Here is an 18,509-nt window from a genome sequence, read left to right on the forward strand (position 1 = left end):
ACCAGACTTTCTGGTCCAAAGCAATCCACAAAGCAAAGCCATGCTTTCTAAGGAAGACTTTCCCCCCTCAGACCTGGCAACTATCAGGTTTCACTTGTGCAGCCTATAAGCTCTTATCTTTGAGCTTGCCATGTGGTATCAGTGACTGTAATAACCCTACATTTAGCCCCACAGTAAACCTGCTGGGTCATGGCAGTTAGGGCGCCTGTAACCCAGCTGGGGAAAGAGAAGCTGTACAGAGATCTGGACAAGCTTACTTCACGCAGGAGTGTTTGACAAGCTGATGGCCCCAGGAGATTTCAGTGCACATAAGGTATTGATGCTAAGTTAGAGGAGTCAGCTTGAGGGTAGAAACCTAAGAGCCTCCCAGAATCTCAAGTTTCACAAGGCTTGTTGTATAGCCCTATCCCCGACCCTGATGCATGGATTTCCTCAGTAACATCCCTGACAGGTGTCATCCAGGCAGGGGCCATTGACTTTTCCCTGCTAGGATTGCGTGGTCTCTGATGTAGGTGCATACCTAAGAGACCAGAAGACGTAGTCCAGGATGGAGCTGTTCCAGCTAATGGGACAAAATGATCATAGCCCAAGCACTTTCATATTTCTTGTACAGTGCCCAGCACAGAATAGATATTTAGGACATCATGATGAAACTTAATCTCTCTAGCCTTCAGTTTTCACATCTGTAAAAGAGCAGTGGGATGGAATAGACACCTCTAAGACTGTCTCCAGCCTTATTTCTGATGCTATGTGAAAGTAAAGCTCTCTCTTGGGCTCTTTCTTACTCTCTTTTCCTCCTTCATGGAAGACCAACTCTGCAAACAGGAGTGGAATGAGCCTACTGAAAACCCAGCCCACTTCTGATTCTCGGGGCACTTAGCACAGGGCCTTACAACCTAACAAGTACTTAATAAATAATGAATTAAATTGAATCGAGTGGCAGGCAGCCTTGGGATTATTGCTCTCACCTCACCTGCCACTGTCCAGCAGTTCCATTTTCCTTAATGTGACAACCTATCCAGCCTTCATTTGAATCCTTTCAGTCACTTGAGCCTTAATCAACTTTTGTGGTACAGAACAGGAAGTTCTTCCAAAATCTGCCTCATTGCAACTTCAAGAGAGTGGACTCTTACTGTGCAGTATATTATTCCCCAAGCACCAATTTTTAATCATCAAGAGATTTTCCCCAACCAAGTAGAAAAGGCAGTGGATTCAACCAAGATATAACCAGTGGGATCAGTTAGATGACCAGTGGTTCATCTTAAAGAAAGAGCCTCTGGGGTTTCCTTGAATCATACTTTTAGAACAGATACTCTGGAGTCAACCGGAAGGAAGGATCTGGGCTAACACATCTGACATCTTGTCCAGATCTGAGTCTATCCTAAAAACCCTCCTGGGGAGCCTCCACAACCCTTCAAGTCCCCCAGAAATTACCTGTGGGGGATGATAGCTCTGCTGTCACAGTCAAACCCACTTAAAAACTTCATGGACTACAAAGGCCACAAATAGCTAAGATTATACAAGATGAATACAAAGGCTGCAGAAGACTCAGAAACGTTACCTTTTCATCCTCCAGAACATCAGCACATAGCCAACTCTCAATAAATTGTTGAATGAATGGGCATTGACCAAAATTAATGACAGCTTCACCACCATCATGGTTAGGAAAGACCAAATAGATAGATACAAGAAGTCAGTAAAATACTGGGTCCTCTTTTCACCATCTTTGCTAAGTGAAGATGTAACATGGAACCTCAGAATTTTTTCTATCTCAGAGATGGAAGGAATCCATGAGATCATTTCATCCTAATCCCATTTAGAACATACTCTCCCAAATGGTCATCCAAACTCTATATGAAGATTTCTAATAATAGGAAACTGACTTTCTTTGGATTAACCTTCCTATTGCTGGATAGCTCCATTTACAAAATATTTTATTTTTCTTGTCTTGAGTCAAAAATTGATTTTTCACACTTCTACACATTTGTCCTAGTTATTCTTTCTGGAGCCCAGCAGAAAAAGCCTCATTCTTATTCTTTATGACAGCCTTTTAAATATGAAGAATTATTACTTAATGATGACAATATAATTAGAATTTTATAGTGCCTTAAGGTTTAGAAAACACTTTAGAAATATCTCATTTTATCCTCATAGCCACCTTGAGAGGTAGGTGCCATTTTTATCCCCATTTTACAGATAAGGAAACTGAAGCAAACAGGGTTAAGTAACTTGCCTAGGATCACACAGCTAGTAAGTGTCAGAGGTCACATTTAAACTCAGGTCTTTCTGACTCCAGGTCCAGGGTTCTATGCAATGTGCTACCAGCCGCTCTATCAGTTTCCCTTCATGCCACCATTTTCCCTTTTCCATTATGGACTTTGCAAAAACCTTTTAGGAAGTTGATGCTGCAACCCAATTAGTCAATCACAAACATCTATTAAGTATCTTCTGTGTGCCAGGCACTGTACTGAGTGCTGGGATACAGTTTTTTAAATTAAAAATTTCTACTCTCAAGGAACATACATTTTGTTGGAGACCTGGTTAAAGTTAAAATAGCTGAAGATTTAAAAAACAAGTAAAGGAAAAAGAATACTTAGACATCACCGTAGAAGAAATATGTCTGGATTTATTATACAACTCCATTTTGCTGTTTTTATCATGGTAAAAGATGGGTTGGTTGAGTCATCTCTAACCCCAATGACCCATATCCTTATATAACCTTAGAACTTTATTGGATCTCTCTAGATCGCTCAGAATCTAGTTTAACTTGAGAAGGCTGATTGACTCAGTGTGATTACTTTCAGTGCAAAAAAGATTTATTAAACATTTAGTAAGTAGTCAAACGGATAGAGCGCTGGGCTGAGAGTTCAGATTTATCTTGCTCAGATGCTTACTAGCTATGTGATCCTTGGCAAGTCGCTTAACCTTTGTTTGCCTCAGTTTCCTCATCTATCAAATATGGATAATAGTGGCACCTGCTTTCCACGATTGCTGTGAGGATCAAATGAGATAATATTTGTAAGACATTTAGCACAATACCTTGCAGAAAGTACTACGTAAACATTAGCTGTTATTATTACTGTGTGCAAAATTCAGAGATAAGCATCAAGGTTATGAAGATGGCATAAGCATAGCCCTCTAGAATCTTACTTTTAAGGAGAATGCTAAATATATACCAATAAGATACAAGAGCGTCATAAGAGCTTCCCCCCCCAAAAAGTGATACGTGACATTTTGATGAGGGAGAGATCATTGCAGCTATGAAGGCTCAGAGTGGTTTTAATGATGAAAGAGGTGGCGTGTGAGCTAGATCTTGACAGAAAAGAAGGACTTTAACAGAAACAGACAGTGAAGGGTTAAGGTCCAGGCCTAGGAGCCATCCTGTGATAATAGAAGGAGGTGTGAGAGGAGAGGATGAATGAATTCAGGGGACATATTGAACATGTCTGGTTCAAACCTCATTCAGAGCATAAATGTTCTCACCATACCATCCCAGATGACCAGGTGAAGCAGTGTCAGAGAAGCCTATTCAAACTGTTTTATGCAGCCAGATTCAAAAATCCCACAAGAAACCTTGCATCTAACAAAACAGACACCATTTATGAGTTACCCACTATCTGCCACTACACGAGGCTCCAGAGATACACATACAATGAATGAAGTAATCCTTATTCTCAAGGAGATTATGTTCTTTTGAGGAAGACCACACACATACTTAGAAAGAAAGAGAGAGTAAAATGTAAGAGAAAGAAATTTCAATACAGTATAGGGAGGGGGTCACTAGCAGTTGAGAGGAACTCAAAGTGGTGTTGTTCGTACTAAGTCTTGAAGGAAAAGAGAACTCCAATGAGATGAAGGCAAGGAGAGAGGATAGTCTAAGTATTTAGGAGAAGATAGTACAATAGCACAGAGGTGGGAAATGGTGCATCTCATATGAGGGACAGCAAGAAGCCAGGTTGATCCATTAGAGAATGCCAAGGTTTTTGATTAAAGACAAAAAAAAAGCTTATGGGTGATGATAAGATGGAGGCAAGGGGAGCAGGAAGAGAGTGACCATCCCTCTGAGTAGCAGAGATGGAGTGAAGAAGGAGGTCATGGACGCAGATTTGAGCAGCTACTCAGTTGGGGGTATTTGAAGGAGCATCTCCAGAAATGTTGAAATCTCTAGATGAGGATGAAAGGATAAGAGTTATCTAGGTGCTGATGGCCAGCCTGTCCAGTATGTGAAGAGTATGATCAGCCTCCTGGATGACCTCAGGAACCATCCAGTTACTAAACCAGATACATCAGTGGAGCTTTATTATCAGCTCCACTGATGAGTAAATGAGTAAAAACATTCACTGCAGCCAACTTCCTTCAGTGTGTTTTAAATGATCAAATTTGCATACATGCCATTGGCATACAACATTGCAAGACCACATCTTTGTACAAGAATAATGTTAATATTTGACATTCATATAGTGTTTTACAAAGCCCTTCATGAGCCCACCTGTGAAGTAAGGAAATGAGTTTGTCCCCATTTTGCAGATAAGGAAACGATGGCTCACACAGGTTAGCCAGCTTCCTCAAAGCCACATGACTGGCATGTGGCAGAACTCAGACATGAACCAGTCTCCAGTCAGGCATGACTGAAAATGACCCAACAATTCCTGAGTCCATATCCTATGCTCTTTCCACTTTGCCTCTACCAGTGACATTCTTGTATTTGATGGAAATAGCTTGTAATTATGCACTTTGTGTTTACAAAACACTTCTGTTTGTTACCACCTTGAACCCTCACAGCTACCCAGCTGGGTAGGCAGGACAGGATGAATATGCACCATTTTTATAGATGTGGATTGTAAAGCTCAGGTTAATTGACTTGACAAAGGCCACATAACTGGTAAGTGTCTGAACTGATATCTGAGTCTTTCCTACTTCAAGTCCAGGGCCTTGGTCATTACCTTCTTCTCAGAACTCGCCTCAAAATGGTTCCCATTTGCCAAAAGAGTCTCGTGAGTCCAACTGGTCTTTCCCCCTTACAGGAGGCCATTGGCAGCAAGGGCTAGCTCTGAGAGGAATCCACACCTGCTCTGTGCTGCGGCTGCTTCGGCTCTCCCCATTCTTGCCTTCCATTCATTTCCATCCATGTTTGATTTCTTGCTGTTCTGATCATGTTCCCAAAGTCAGAGTGGATGGGTGAAAAACCACTCCCCTGGGGCCCAGCCTCTGTTTCTCAATGCTGTTGGTGGATGCTCCTCCTCCTGGGACAGAGGTTACATTCTGATGCTGTTGGCCAAGTTTCCTCTTCCTCTGTAACACCTGCATTGTCTTGTGACGGGCAATATGATATTTATTCAACCCTACCTTAAATGTCCTGTCTTTTATCTCCCAAGCTCACTATCTGGATAAGGTAGTGAAAGGTACGGTCTTCCTTCCTCTATTTTCCTGTTGTCTTTGTGTGTGTGAGTGTGTGTGTGTGTTATGGATAATTGTATAGATAATAATTGATATACATCCCCATGAACCTACCACCTCCAGGCCGCCCTGAATCCATTGTAGACACTGAGATCTCAGTCCCATGGGGCTGGTATGCCTCTGGTCACTGTGGAATGCTACCACCGCATCTATGTCCTTTACTCTCTGTGATCCCAACCCCCACCTCTTCCTCCTTTTCCACCCATCTTTTACCATCCTTCCCATCCCCCAACCCCCTGACCAAGGTCATCAGAATTGAAATATTGGGAGCAGGGGGGTGGATTGACAGGGAAACAAACCTCAGGAGAGTTGAAAAGATTCTGAAAGCAATGTCCCCATCATTTTATGGTATGATTCTTTTTTTCCTAGGGAAAGAATTGGCTTTGGGATATTTTATCTTACAAATGGCTGGTATTATGCTAATTAAGAGCTATGGTCCCCAGGCCTTGGGTCAGAATGTTTTTTTTCTTCTCATTTGCCTATTGACAATGATTAGATAACTCCTGATTTCCCAAACAGATCTTATTTCTCCAAGATTCACTTCTCTGGGAAGCTCAGGTATTTGAGCACTAACATTTAATTGGAAGTTTCAGTTCATTAGCCAGTTTAATTTATGAAATTGTAATTGCAATGGCCAAATTGGCTTTTAATTAGAAATATTGACTGCCATTTCAAACTGTGGTAATGACTTGGAAGAAAAGTGAAGGCACTGAAATTTTTCATACGGGAGTTTCTTCTTTACATTAGATGAGCAGGGACAATGAGCCAGGCTGGTAGTGGTAATCAAGCTGCCTGTAGGCTTGAGGGTGGCTGGAATGTCATTGTGATTCTCAGTGACTTGCCAAGATTGCACCATAACTTAAACATGGACAGCAAGGTCCTTTATCATAGACTCTTTGACATTCAGCACTGGAAGAGACCTTACAGCAGAGAATGTTAGAGGTGGAAGGGACTTAGAACAGGGAATGTTAGAGGTTGGAAGGGTCTTAGAACAGGGAATGTTAGAGGTGGAAGGACCTTAGAACAGGAAACGTTTAAGCTCCAAGGAACTGGAAGATGTCAGAGATGGAAGAGACTTTACAACATTGTATGCTGAAACACAGAAAATGTGATATCAGATCTGAGCATAGTAGTATTTCCCAACTGCCCTTTGAGGACCCTTCACAAGGATGAAGTTATAACAATAACCAAGCCTGTCCATTTGTAGAACGTTTTGTACTTTTCAGAGTACTTCCAAGCCCTGTTATCTCATGGGATCCTCACAGCAACTCTCTAAGATAATAAGAGCCGGTGTTCTTACTGGCATTTAACAGAAGAGCAAACTAAGGCTCTTAATTCAGAGACCTCCATGTGTCCAAGCATGAGGGTGAAAGATTTTTTTTATCTCCTTGTTCATTGGCCAAACCTTTCCTAGAGCACTGTGGTAGGGGTAGATTTCTAAGCTCCCTTCTGGCTCTGACTTTCCCTGTTCTAAGGGCCATTAGACTAAGTTAGGGGTTTGGAGTTAGAACAAGCTTTAGTAGTAAATGGTTCAGAGGATGTTGCTTTGAGATCCAGTCTGTCACTTTGGAAGAAGCTTCATTTTATGGGTCCCTTCCTGTTCTATGATTCTTATGCTCTAGGGTCCATTCCAGTTTGGGCATTCTATGAGTCTGTGAATGTAACACCTTAACATCCATTGTTTCTTTTGATTGTCACAACAGCCCTGTAAGGTAGGTAGGGTAAGTATTATTATTGATCAGCTATCAGATGCTCATTAAGCACCACATCTACACATCTCTGCTACCATCAATGCTTGCAGGGAGAGGGGTGCCCCTGCACATTAGTCTATGTCGCACCTGAGGAACCATCAGTTGCAAGAGCCTCATTTTACAGATAAAGAAATTGAGGCACAGGAAAGTTAAATGACTTACCGATCACACAGCTAGTAAGGTCGTTCATCTCATCCTTTCCCATCCCTCTCTGCCAATGCAGAACTCACTGTGTCCTAAGGCAGCTACTTAAAACTTTTGGGTATCTCTCTTAAGAAGTTCTGAAAGGGTAGGTAGAAGGTTACTTAGAAGCAGTTGGAGAATAGGAAAGTAATACAGTACAGAACAACAAATGTATTATTGTGATTTTTACTGAAAATGTCACTCCCTTCTAAAATAAGCAAACCATACATATGGCTAGCTAGGGAAGGGTCTTCAGATACTCAGAAGACGGTGAAGACAAGACTCCAACGTGAGGGAGCATCTTGTGGCATAGAGCACTGTCTGCCTTGAATCAGAAGGCCTGGGTTTGAATTGCAGCTCTGCCACTTTCTGTGCAACACTCAGCAAATCATGTTGCATCTCTAGGCCACAGTAGTTTTCTCCCCAAAATGAGGAAGAAGAAGGCGTGGATCTCCAAAGGCCTGTAGAGGCCTGGCACTCTGTGGTTTGTCATCTAAAGAGTTCCATTTCTCTGGAAATCTTCAGTCCTTTTCTGAACTTTAAATGCACATTCTTTTGGCCAAATGCCTGGCATGAACCTTTCCAGAAGAGACTGTTAATATCACTTTGACTCTAAATAATTGATGAGTTTGGGGTTTGGGGTTTGAATGAGCCCTAGTAGTGGTTCAGAGGATATTGCTTTGAGAGCCAGTCTGTCACTTCAGAAGAAGCTGCTTGATCCTGGCAACCAGAAGCAGGGGTGAATTTCTGAAGTATTAGTAATAAGAGGGATGATGAGAGCTGACATTTATCTAATGCTATGCAATTACACAAGCACCCTCCTCTGATGCTTCACTGTGGCGTGGCCATGACCCTGGGCTACATCCCACTGGACAGACCCAAGCACCATCAGGGCCTAGGAAGCTGAAGGGGTTTTGAGTTCAGACCCAGTGGCAGGCTGGGTATTGGTTGAATGAGAACCAGCTGGACTAAGAAACCACAGGAGGCTGGCCACCAAGGGATGGCATTTCTCCCACCACCACCACCACCACTCATGCAGATTTTATCTACAAAATCATGAAGGGGATGCAGTGCGTGCTGGCAAAGGGTATAGACAGGGGGAAAATTAATGGATCCTTAAAGTTACCCAGCTGATGACAAACATCGTCTTATCACCAAATATACATCCCTTTAAGGCAGGAAGGACAACCTCCATTTAAAGATGAAGGCTTAGTGAACTTTAACAACCAACCTCACGCAATGAATAAATGGCAGGGCCTGGATTCACAAAACAAGCTCCAAGACAGAAGTGGACCTCATTCAGCTTGAAAGTCAAAGCTGGGAGGGGTCTTAGAACATAGAATGTCAGAGTTGAAATAGAACTTAGAATTAAGAATATCAGAGCTGGAAGGGAGCTTAGAACACAATGTCAGTTCTGGGAGGGAGCTTAGAACATATAGAATATCAGAGTTGGCAGGAAACTTAGAGCAGATGTCAGAACTAGAATAGATCTTATTGTAATAAAGACTGTAAATAAAGCTCTGTAATCAGAGCTGGGATGGCCCTTAGAACACAGAATGTTAGAACTGGGAGGGCCATCAGAGACCATCAAGTTCAACCCTCTTGTTTTATAAAGAAGGAGACTAGGACACCCAGAAAAGAAACAACTTGTCCAAAGTCACACCACTGGTAAGAGACTGATCTGAGACTTGGACCCTGCTCTCCCAGCTCCAAGTTAATTGCCATATCACACTGCCTCTGGTGTTATTAAGACAAGCAAAGGAAGCCAACTGTTACTTATATCATCCCCATGATGACGATGATGATGATGATGATGGTGATGATGCAGTAGCACCGTTCCTGAGTCAGCCAGATAATCACCTGCACCACTTTGTTCCACACAGTCTCCTGAGCTTTCTGGGACAGCTGAGGAAATCAGATGCCCTCTGTTCAGAGCCTTGTGGAGGCAAAAGAAAGCAATTTGCCGATTACTAATTTTAAGATCAGGCCTTCTCTCCCCCAAGACCAATTTCAAGTAGAAATGAGGCTTAACTGAAAGGAAGTCCCAGCCGTAGGAAAGAAATTTATAATTGGGACTAATTGCAGGAAATGGGGGGATGGTAACTGCTCAGATCATTAATAGTAGCTGAGTCTGGCTACCAAGTCCAAATGACTGGGCCATTGCCCTTCAGTGTCCCTGCTCCTCTTCTCTACCCCCAGAATAGCTGGCTCATTCATATGTAGGTTGTCCAAGGGCAGATTCTATGGTGGGAGCTCATGGATGGTCTTTTTTCCTATTTTTGGCCTTGTTCAACTTTTTAGAAGTCTTATATACCATAGATGTGCTTCTAAGCCTAGGAAGATGGCATCCTTGCCACTGACCAGCCATATGACCTTGGCTGAATCTCTTCTCTAAAGTTGCAGAGTCCTCTGTAGAATGAAGGAAGTAGACCAGATGGTCCCAAAGGTCCCTTCTAGCTCCAGTGTTCCATTCCAATTTAACAGATGTTTATGGTATTATGCTCCTCCTAATGTCCTATGTTCTAAAATTCTAACATCCTGTGTTGTATCTTTTAACATTCGGTATTCAAGAGTGTCTTTTAGAACACACGTTCTGTATCTAGTTTTTCCACGTCCTATGCCCTCACATTCTATGAATCTCTTACATTCAGTGCTTCTTACACCCAGAGCCCATAGGAAGTCCTCAATAAGTAAGCACTTGTTAATTTGAACGGAATTCACACTAGCCAGATTCGACCAAAACCTCAGAGTACTAGAGCAGGAAGGGTCTTCAGAAGTTAACTAGGCCACTTCCCTTATCTTACATTTAGAAGAGCCCACAGCTAGGCCTGGAAGCCCAGAGAACTCCCAGAGCTCTGCTTCTAGCAATATCCCTAAGATCTCAGGTAGGAAGCCAGGGGAGGTAAATCAGCCTGAACAAGAACCAAAGCTTAATAGTAAGGAGAGCAATACTGTCCTGCGGAGTTTTATGTAAATAGAATTATTTATATATGTTATCTCACCAAATCCTCACAGTAAACCTGTGGTCCTTTCTAGCTTTCGAGCCTATGGTTTTAAAATAAGGACAGTCATTATTATTATTACCCTTTTGTGAATGAGAAGAATGAGGTTCAGGGAAGGTAAAGGAATTTTATGGAGTCTAACAGCTAGTAGATGGCAGAACCAGGACTCAGACTTTTTAAAACTGCCAAATTAGAATGAAATCAGAACATTGACATAGCAGATACATCCTGTTTGAGTGGGGGGGATAGCTTTAACGATTGGGAAGTTTGTCTTCTTTTAAGCTTTCACCTAATTCTTCCCTTCATGCCCAAGCAGAACAATTCTAAAGATGTCCCCCTCCCCACAACAGCTCTTTGGATGTGTCTACAGCCATCATTCCCCAGTCTTCTCTTCCCCAAAATCAACATCCCAACACTTCCAAACCATCCCCATATGTCATAACCTCTAGTCCTAAGATTCCTTGTTTTATTTTTCTTCAAATAACTTTAGCCTATGTAAACTCTATCAGTTGTTTATTCATTTAACATCAATAAAAACCACTGGGTTTGGACTCAGAGAAACCTGAGTTTGAATCCTGGCCCTGTGACTTTGGGCAAAGAACTCCCCATTTTGATCCTTATTTTTCGGTTCCATAAAACAGGGACATAAGAGGGAAGTTTTGTGAACCATGAATGTGCTGCAGAAATGTCCCCTCATTAGATTTAGCAAAAAAGAATGCTAGGTTTTGTAGTCATAGAAGCTGGGTCTAAACTTTCCTGCCACTCACAACCCATGAACCCTTGAGCAGGCCACTTAATCTCAGTGCCCTCATCTGTCAAGTGAGGAGATTGGACTAGGCGGCCTTTAAGGAACCTTCCATCTCCAAGTCTATGATCCTTTGATTCTTTGACTTACGAAGTGCCTTCTTTGAGCATAATTTTGTGCTAGCTATTGGGGCAGATACAAAAGGTAAACAAGGTCCCTGACTTTATATGCTTTGATAAAGAAAGATATAGACACAAAAAAACTGTATATAAAAATCTAATGTAAGAGTGGAAGAGGAGTACAAAGTACTATTCAAGCTGATAAGGGAGAAATTATTTCTACTTGGGGGCATCAGGGAAGACTTCAGAGAGAAGGTGGCACATGAACTGGGCATTGAAGGGTAGAGAGGAGATCGACAGGAAAGAGAGAACTCATTATAGCTTAGGGAAAGCCATAAGGCATTTTGAGGTACCTACTTTTGGACATTACTATGTAACACTTTATTATCATGCATTTCTATTTATAAAGTGCCTCCCATGTGCCAGGCATTGTGCTAAGTGTTAGAAATACAAATACAAAGGACAAAAGCATCCCTACTACTGAATTTCAGCTTGCCATTTTCCATGGATCCAAGGCCAAAAGACCATCATTGGGACCACAAGTTTTCACCTCTAAATTTAGACAAGATTTCAAAATATCAAACAATCAACCAGCCATAAGAGCAATTCACATTTAGATACACTTTAAGTGATTTACCTACATTATTACCTCATCCTTCTCTATCCATCCATGTAATGATAATAACTAATATTTCCATGGTGCTTTAATTCCTAGAGAGCAGAGCCAGGATTTGCACTGAGGTTCTCTTGTCTCCAAATACGAGGTTTTCTCCACTTTTCCATATCACTCCCAGTCCAAGAGGAGGAAGAGAATACAGGTTCTTCCTGTAAACAGCCAGAGCTCAGAGGTGAACCAACCTGCCCACAATCACATAGCTAAAGAAGGGCCAGAACAAGCCCTCCAAATCTGACCTCCTGCCTCCCAGTCCAGTGTTATCTCTCCTCTGCCTATACACGTACATGTACATTTGTACACATGCAAATACATATAAACAGCAGTAATAGCAGTTCTCTACACCTCTTTAAGGACACCTAGGTGATTAGGCAGCTAAATGGCTCAGTGAATAGAGGGCCCAGCTTAGAGTCAGGAAGACTCATCTTCCTGATTTCAAATCTGATCTCAGACACTTACTAGCGGTATGACCCTGGGCAAGTCACTTAACCCTATTTGCTTCAGTTCCTTATTTGTAAAATAAATTGGAGGAGATGGCAAACCACTCCAATATCTTTACAAAGAAAACCCAAAATGGGATCACAAAGATTTGGACGCGACTTAACCATTGATGGAGTTAATGGTCCAACTCTAAACCAATGATTCTCCCTTAATTAGATTAATATATATAAATAATAATAATAGCACTTTTCTATGCCTCTTTAAGATTCACAAAACATTTTCTCCAAAACACCTTGCGATTGGTGTATACAAATAATGTTTCCCATTTTACATATGAAGAGGCAGATGACCAGAAAAGTCCAATTACCTGTTCAAATGTCTGCTCTATGCCAGGCACTGTTCTAAGTACTAGGGATAAAAATAAAACAAAAGCAACCCCTATCCATTAGCACATACCTGGTAAGTGCCCAAAGCAAGTCATTGACAAACCCACTGCTCCTTTCATTACACAGGTGCTGAACTTTATAATACCAGAGGAGATAGGATAGAAAAACAAATCAAATCCATTTTTAGGGTAAAAAATGGTTTTTTTACATTACCTGGCCTGGCCTGGAAGTCAGAATGCCCACATTCTATGCCTACCTAACTCTACCAATGACTAGCTGTGGGATCTTGGCAGATCCCTTCTTTTCTCTGGGTTCCTGTTCCCTCATCTATAAAATGAGGAAGGAGAAAGGTCAGAATAGATGATCTCAAAGCCCCAGCCAGCTGTAACATGCAGTAATTCTCTGTCCTATGGCCACTGCCAGTGCTGATATTTTAAATTCTCTTTTCTAAGGTCCCCCAGCTCCCTCATTTTGCAGTTCACTTAGTAATCTTCTAGGGAAGAAACCAAAACTCAGACCAGTTCTGCTTCTCTCCTTTGGTCAGCTAACGTTTATTAAGTGCCTACTGGGAACCAAAGATACCAAGAAAGACAAAACCAGTCCACCCCCTTAAGGATCTCACAATCTGATGTGGGAGACAACATGCAAACTCCATATAAACAAGATAAATACATGATAAATTGGAGGTAATCAGCAGAGGGAAGACACTAGCATTAATGGGAATAGGGAAAGGCTCCTAATGAAGGTGGAAGTCTGGCTGAGATTTAACACAAACCAGGGAAACCAGGAGGAGGGGATGAGGAGGGAGAGAGTCCAGGCTTGGGGGACAGCGAGTGAAAATGCTCCTGGTTAGATAACTGTTCCAGATCCTTACCCAAAGCAGAGACCACTGGCTGCCAAGAATAGCAATTGTAGGAAATGGAAAGGATTTACCCAGGTACTCTCCTGTGGTCCTTTATAGAATATTGCATATTAATAATCTGTGTAACATTTTCTGTAGAATACTTTTTAAAAACCTGGCTGATATAAATTTTTAAAGGAGACCTATCTGTTTGAACTCCAGTGCTCACATGATTTATTCATTCGGCAAATATTGACATGCTGCCTACTATGGAAAGGGTTTGTCACTACCTTCTGAGGAAGATGCAAAGGGGGATAAAACTGGGTCCCTGCTCTCAAGGAGGATATTAATAGCATAGAGGAGTAAGACAGGGACACCTAGAGCTAAAACACAAATCAGAATGTGGTAAGTGCACAAGCCAGGTGTAAAATAATTAAATCATAGGATGTTAGGGCTAGAAATGAAGACCAGAGTGATGAAGCAGTGTGCCTAGGGTACAGAGTGAGTTAGTGGGAAAGCTGGGATTAAGATCTGTGCTTAAACCCTGACCTCTAACCAACATTCCAGATTAGCATACTTCCTCCACACCTTTGCTTTGGAAATTGGACTCAATGTTAACATAAGTACAGGGGCAGCTAAGGAGCACCGTAGCACACAGAGCGCTGGGCTTAGAATCAGGAGGACTCATCTTCGTGAGTTCAAATCCAGCCTCAGACACTTAACTAGCTATGTGACCATGGGCAGGTCACTGAACCCTGTTTGTCAAATAAGCTGGAGAAAGAAATGGCAAACCACTTCACCCCCAAAATAGGGTCAAGAAGAGTCAGACATGACTGAACTATAACAGCAAAAGAGTATTTTTGAATATCAGTGTATAAGACTGATTGTATACCAGGAACTGACTGTGTGTTGGCCTTCCAAGGACACAGGGTTCATGTACAAACTACAAAACAGGATGAGAATGTTCGTTTCCTTGGTGGAAGGATCAGGGGAGACTACAAGGAGAGGGTGGCATTTGAGACTACTTATCTGAGATAGAACTATCAATTTTGTCCTGTCTGCCTTGCTGTAGATTCCAAGTCTCCTCCCTCCCACACCCCAACCCTAGCCCACTTACAAATTCAGGAATTGGATCAGCCTGAGAATTAACCTTTCTAAAAATCTAGTCGATATAAAATCTTTAAAGCAGCCCTATTTGACCACTGAGGGAGTAAAAAAGATTGCAGCTTTTAGAGTGACAGTCCTGTGGCAAATGAAGCAAGGCCCATTCCTGTCCCAAAACTTATCCTGAATCAGCACAAGGGAAGACACTTTTAGTCTGTCTGGACCTGAACTTCCAAGTATCACTGGCTTAGTAGGTGATGTGAAATCAGCACCAAGGACATAGACAAAAAAGTTCCATTCTAACGTAGAGAATGGGGTAAGTGCATCTTCATTAGCTAAGAATCTATATACAAGGAAACATAGACCTCCCCCTGGCCAGTGCTCTTGGGCAAATTGCTTTAACTTTGGACATCATTTTCCTCATCTTCAAAGTGGGGATAATAGCATGTGAATTCTGTTTAGTAGTGTTGCCATGAAGAAAGCACTGTATAAAACTTGAAATACTGTGTAGATGTGAATTGTCTCTGCTTTTATTGCCTTAGCAAGCAGAGGATATTGTATGCTTTGCATACTTGTGTAGACTTATTCTTACAGAAGTCCTAGGAAGACACGTGCAGGTCTGTAGTTCGGAACAGAGTCATAGGATGGAAATAATCACCCCAGAGTCATGTGGTTGAGTAGAAGAAGCATTGCCAGAGAATCAGTATTGTAGAATTCAGAACTGAAAGATCTTTAGAGACCTATCAGCTATAGGGTCAAAAGCTAGAAATTATCTTAGAAATCTTCTATAGATTCTGTCATTTTTCAGATGGGGAAACTGAGTCCCAGGGGATTTAAGTGGCTTACCACAAGGTAGTAAGTAACAGAACCAGGATTTAGAGTCCAACACTCCAAATTCTAAACCCAATGTTCTTTCTACTACCCCATACCTCTATGGACACTCTAGCTGTGTGACCAGGAACCAATCACTTACCTCTCTTAACCTTAATTTCCTTTACTTATAAAATGTAAGTGATAAGACTTGCATTCCTGTGATAAAAGCATTCTGGAAATTGCAAAGCATTATCCAAAGTGTGAGCTATTAGAGTTGGGGGAAAAAGTTTCCTATACCAGGATTGTTAATCAGTGTTGTTTCTTAAATCATGCTTCTCTTTTGCATGTCCTAAGATAGCCACCTCTGACCCTTGATCTTTTACTTTGCAGAAGGCTGTCCTGGTTTGTGCAATGGGAATGGCCGGTGTACCCTGGACCTGAATGGATGGCACTGTGTCTGTCAGCTGGGCTGGCGAGGCGCGGGCTGTGACACCTCCATGGAAACCGCATGTGGCGATAGCAAAGACAACGATGGAGGTAGGAACTAGCACTGGGGCCCCTTAGTCACAGGGGCAAACAACCACCTAGAGATGATGCCCAGGGTCAGCTCTTTAGCCAGAAAGGGTGATTGAAGAGGGTGATGAACCTTTGATGTTGAATCAGTGGAGAGAAGTGTGGCAAAAACAAATGACTCCAGCTGGCTAACTCTACTGTCTTTTAATAAAGTTCTGGATGGAGAATAAAGAGACCAGGATTAAATAGTTTGTGGATAGCTATAAGACCATGACAAACCATAGAGCTTAATAAAAATCATAAAAGCAGCAGCACCAATGCTAGCTGGAATGTATGTAGTGCTTAGAGGTCACTTTACAAACAATAGTTCATTGTCTTTGGATTTGTGTTGCCTTAATAAGAGAGTGGGAAGAGATGATCGCTAATGTCCTTTTTAGATCCAGAGCCCTTTGCTCTGATAGACTGTGTTGTGAGGTTCTCTCTAATATTCTCTGATGTAACATTCCTTCTCACTCTAATATGCTTTGTTCTAAAGGCATTTGGTGTCCTAAGGTACCTTCCAATTCTAATCCATTACATTCTGGGTTCTAACATTGTCTCATTTAAACATGTTTCCAGTTTAAATATCTAAGATTCTAATCCTTAGTTATATACAAAATTACCTGGATAATGGAATTCCCAAATGTCGCCTTTTAGCAGATAGGGGTTATATACTATATTGCTTTATCTTCCCCATGATATAATCATAATAAAAGAAAATGGTTAAGAAAATGTTTTAAAAGGAAAATTATTCAAACTTTGTTAGAAGTAGTAGTAATGGTGATGGTGGTGGTAGTAGTAGTAGTAGTACTAGTAGTATCAGTAAAATTATCCAGTTGTCTTATTTCTTGGAGATACTTAAACTATGAGTTCTAGGAGTATGTATGTGAGTCACAGATTTTTTAATACAAAGAATATCTTGGACATTATCATACAGTATCAAACAACTGAGGACTGAGAGAATGACCGGGTTTGAGAGTTGAAAGAGAACTTAGAGTCATGTAATGCAAATCCATTCCCACCACAGCATTTAAGTCTGTCAGCATTTTTTAAGCACCTACTGTGTGCCAGACACTGTGCTAAATGCTGAGGATATAAAAAGAGACAAAAGCTAGTCCAGATAGTCTAATCAAGGGGCTCATCATCTAATGGGGGAGACAAGAAGCAAATATGTACAAGCAAGCTATTATGTGCACGATAAATAGGGAACAATTGATAGAGGGAAGGTTCTGAAATCGAAAGGGATTGGAGAAGGCTTCCTGTAGAAGGTTGGGTTTTAGTTGGGGTCTAAATGAAGCCAGTGGGTGATGAGGAGGGAGAGCAGACAGAGAAAATGTCTAGAGCTGAGAAATGAAGTGCCTTGTTTGTGGAGCAGCCAAGAGGCCAATGTCACCGGATTAATAAGTATCTGGAAGGAGTCATATGTAAGAGAGGAAAGGTGGGAGGGGGCTAGGTTATAAAGGACTTTGAATGCCAGAGGATTTCATATTTGGTCCTAGAGGCAATAGGGAGCCACTGGAGTTTAGTGAGTAGGGGTGTGACATGGTCTAATCTGCACAATAAAGAGGAAAATCACTTTGACAGCTAAGCAGAGACTGAATTAGAATGAGAGCTGAGACAGGGAGACCAACCAGCGGGCTACTGAAGTCGTCTGAGAATGAAGTGTGAACCACTGCTCCAGGCACAGTAAAGTGGAGACTTGGCCATGTTATCCAAATAATGTTGATCTTAACCACTGGTAGCCAACCAATTTGGATAATTCAGTCTTTTCCATACCACCCCCAGTTATCTAGATCAAACTCAAATAAAATGTGTCCCTAGGACAGCATTTTGACATAGAAAACCACAAGTTCACGTTATCTATGTTGTGCTGTATTTTTAATTTATTAAACATTTCCCAATTCCATTTTAATCTGGTTCAGGCTGTAAAAAGTTCAGGCTGACTTTGATCCAGATAGGTTCCTCAATTAAACTCTGCCCAATTTAGCTCTCCACTTTACCTTGCCTCTGATTGGAAGCACAGCTTCTGAGTGATGAACAGAGAGTAGTTAGATAGAATGGTACATGTATATATGCACCCTGGCTTTTATTTGGAAACCTGGCTCTGCTGCTTAAGAACTGTGTGACCTTGAACATGTATCTTCATCTGTAAAAAGGAAGTAGGAATGTTTATATTCTCTGCCTCCCAAGACTGGCCTAAGAGGAGGACTCTGCAACCCTTTTAAACATCTCTATATAAGTGAGGATTTTTTTTTATCAAAAGACAATTGGCATAGTATATTGAAAATAGCTCTGGACTCAGACTTAGAAAGACTTGGTGCATGGCTCAGCTTTGACACTTTCCTGTGGTGTCTCTGGGCAAGTCAGTTTACCACCCTGAACCTCAGTTTCTCCATCTGCAGAATGGAAACAAGTTATTGTGAAGAAAGTGCTTGTGAACAA

General features: G+C 41.6%; 1 protein-coding gene across 6 annotated transcripts in view; it reads left to right on the forward strand.

Annotated features, from left to right (window-relative positions):
* Window positions 1-18,509, forward strand: part of TENM4 (teneurin transmembrane protein 4) — a 1,206,236-nt gene that overhangs the window by 1,040,705 nt on the left and 147,022 nt on the right. For all 6 annotated transcript variants that reach the window (XM_072610720.1, XM_072610721.1, XM_072610718.1 and 3 more), the window contains one exon: window positions 15,906-16,052. In XM_072610720.1, coding sequence (XP_072466821.1) covers window positions 15,906-16,052 — 147 coding nt within the window. The remainder of the gene's footprint in view (window positions 1-15,905; window positions 16,053-18,509) is intronic.

This window comes from Notamacropus eugenii, chromosome 5 (genome assembly GCF_028372415.1).
Source record: "Notamacropus eugenii isolate mMacEug1 chromosome 5, mMacEug1.pri_v2, whole genome shotgun sequence".
Lineage (NCBI taxonomy): Eukaryota > Metazoa > Chordata > Mammalia > Diprotodontia > Macropodidae > Notamacropus > Notamacropus eugenii.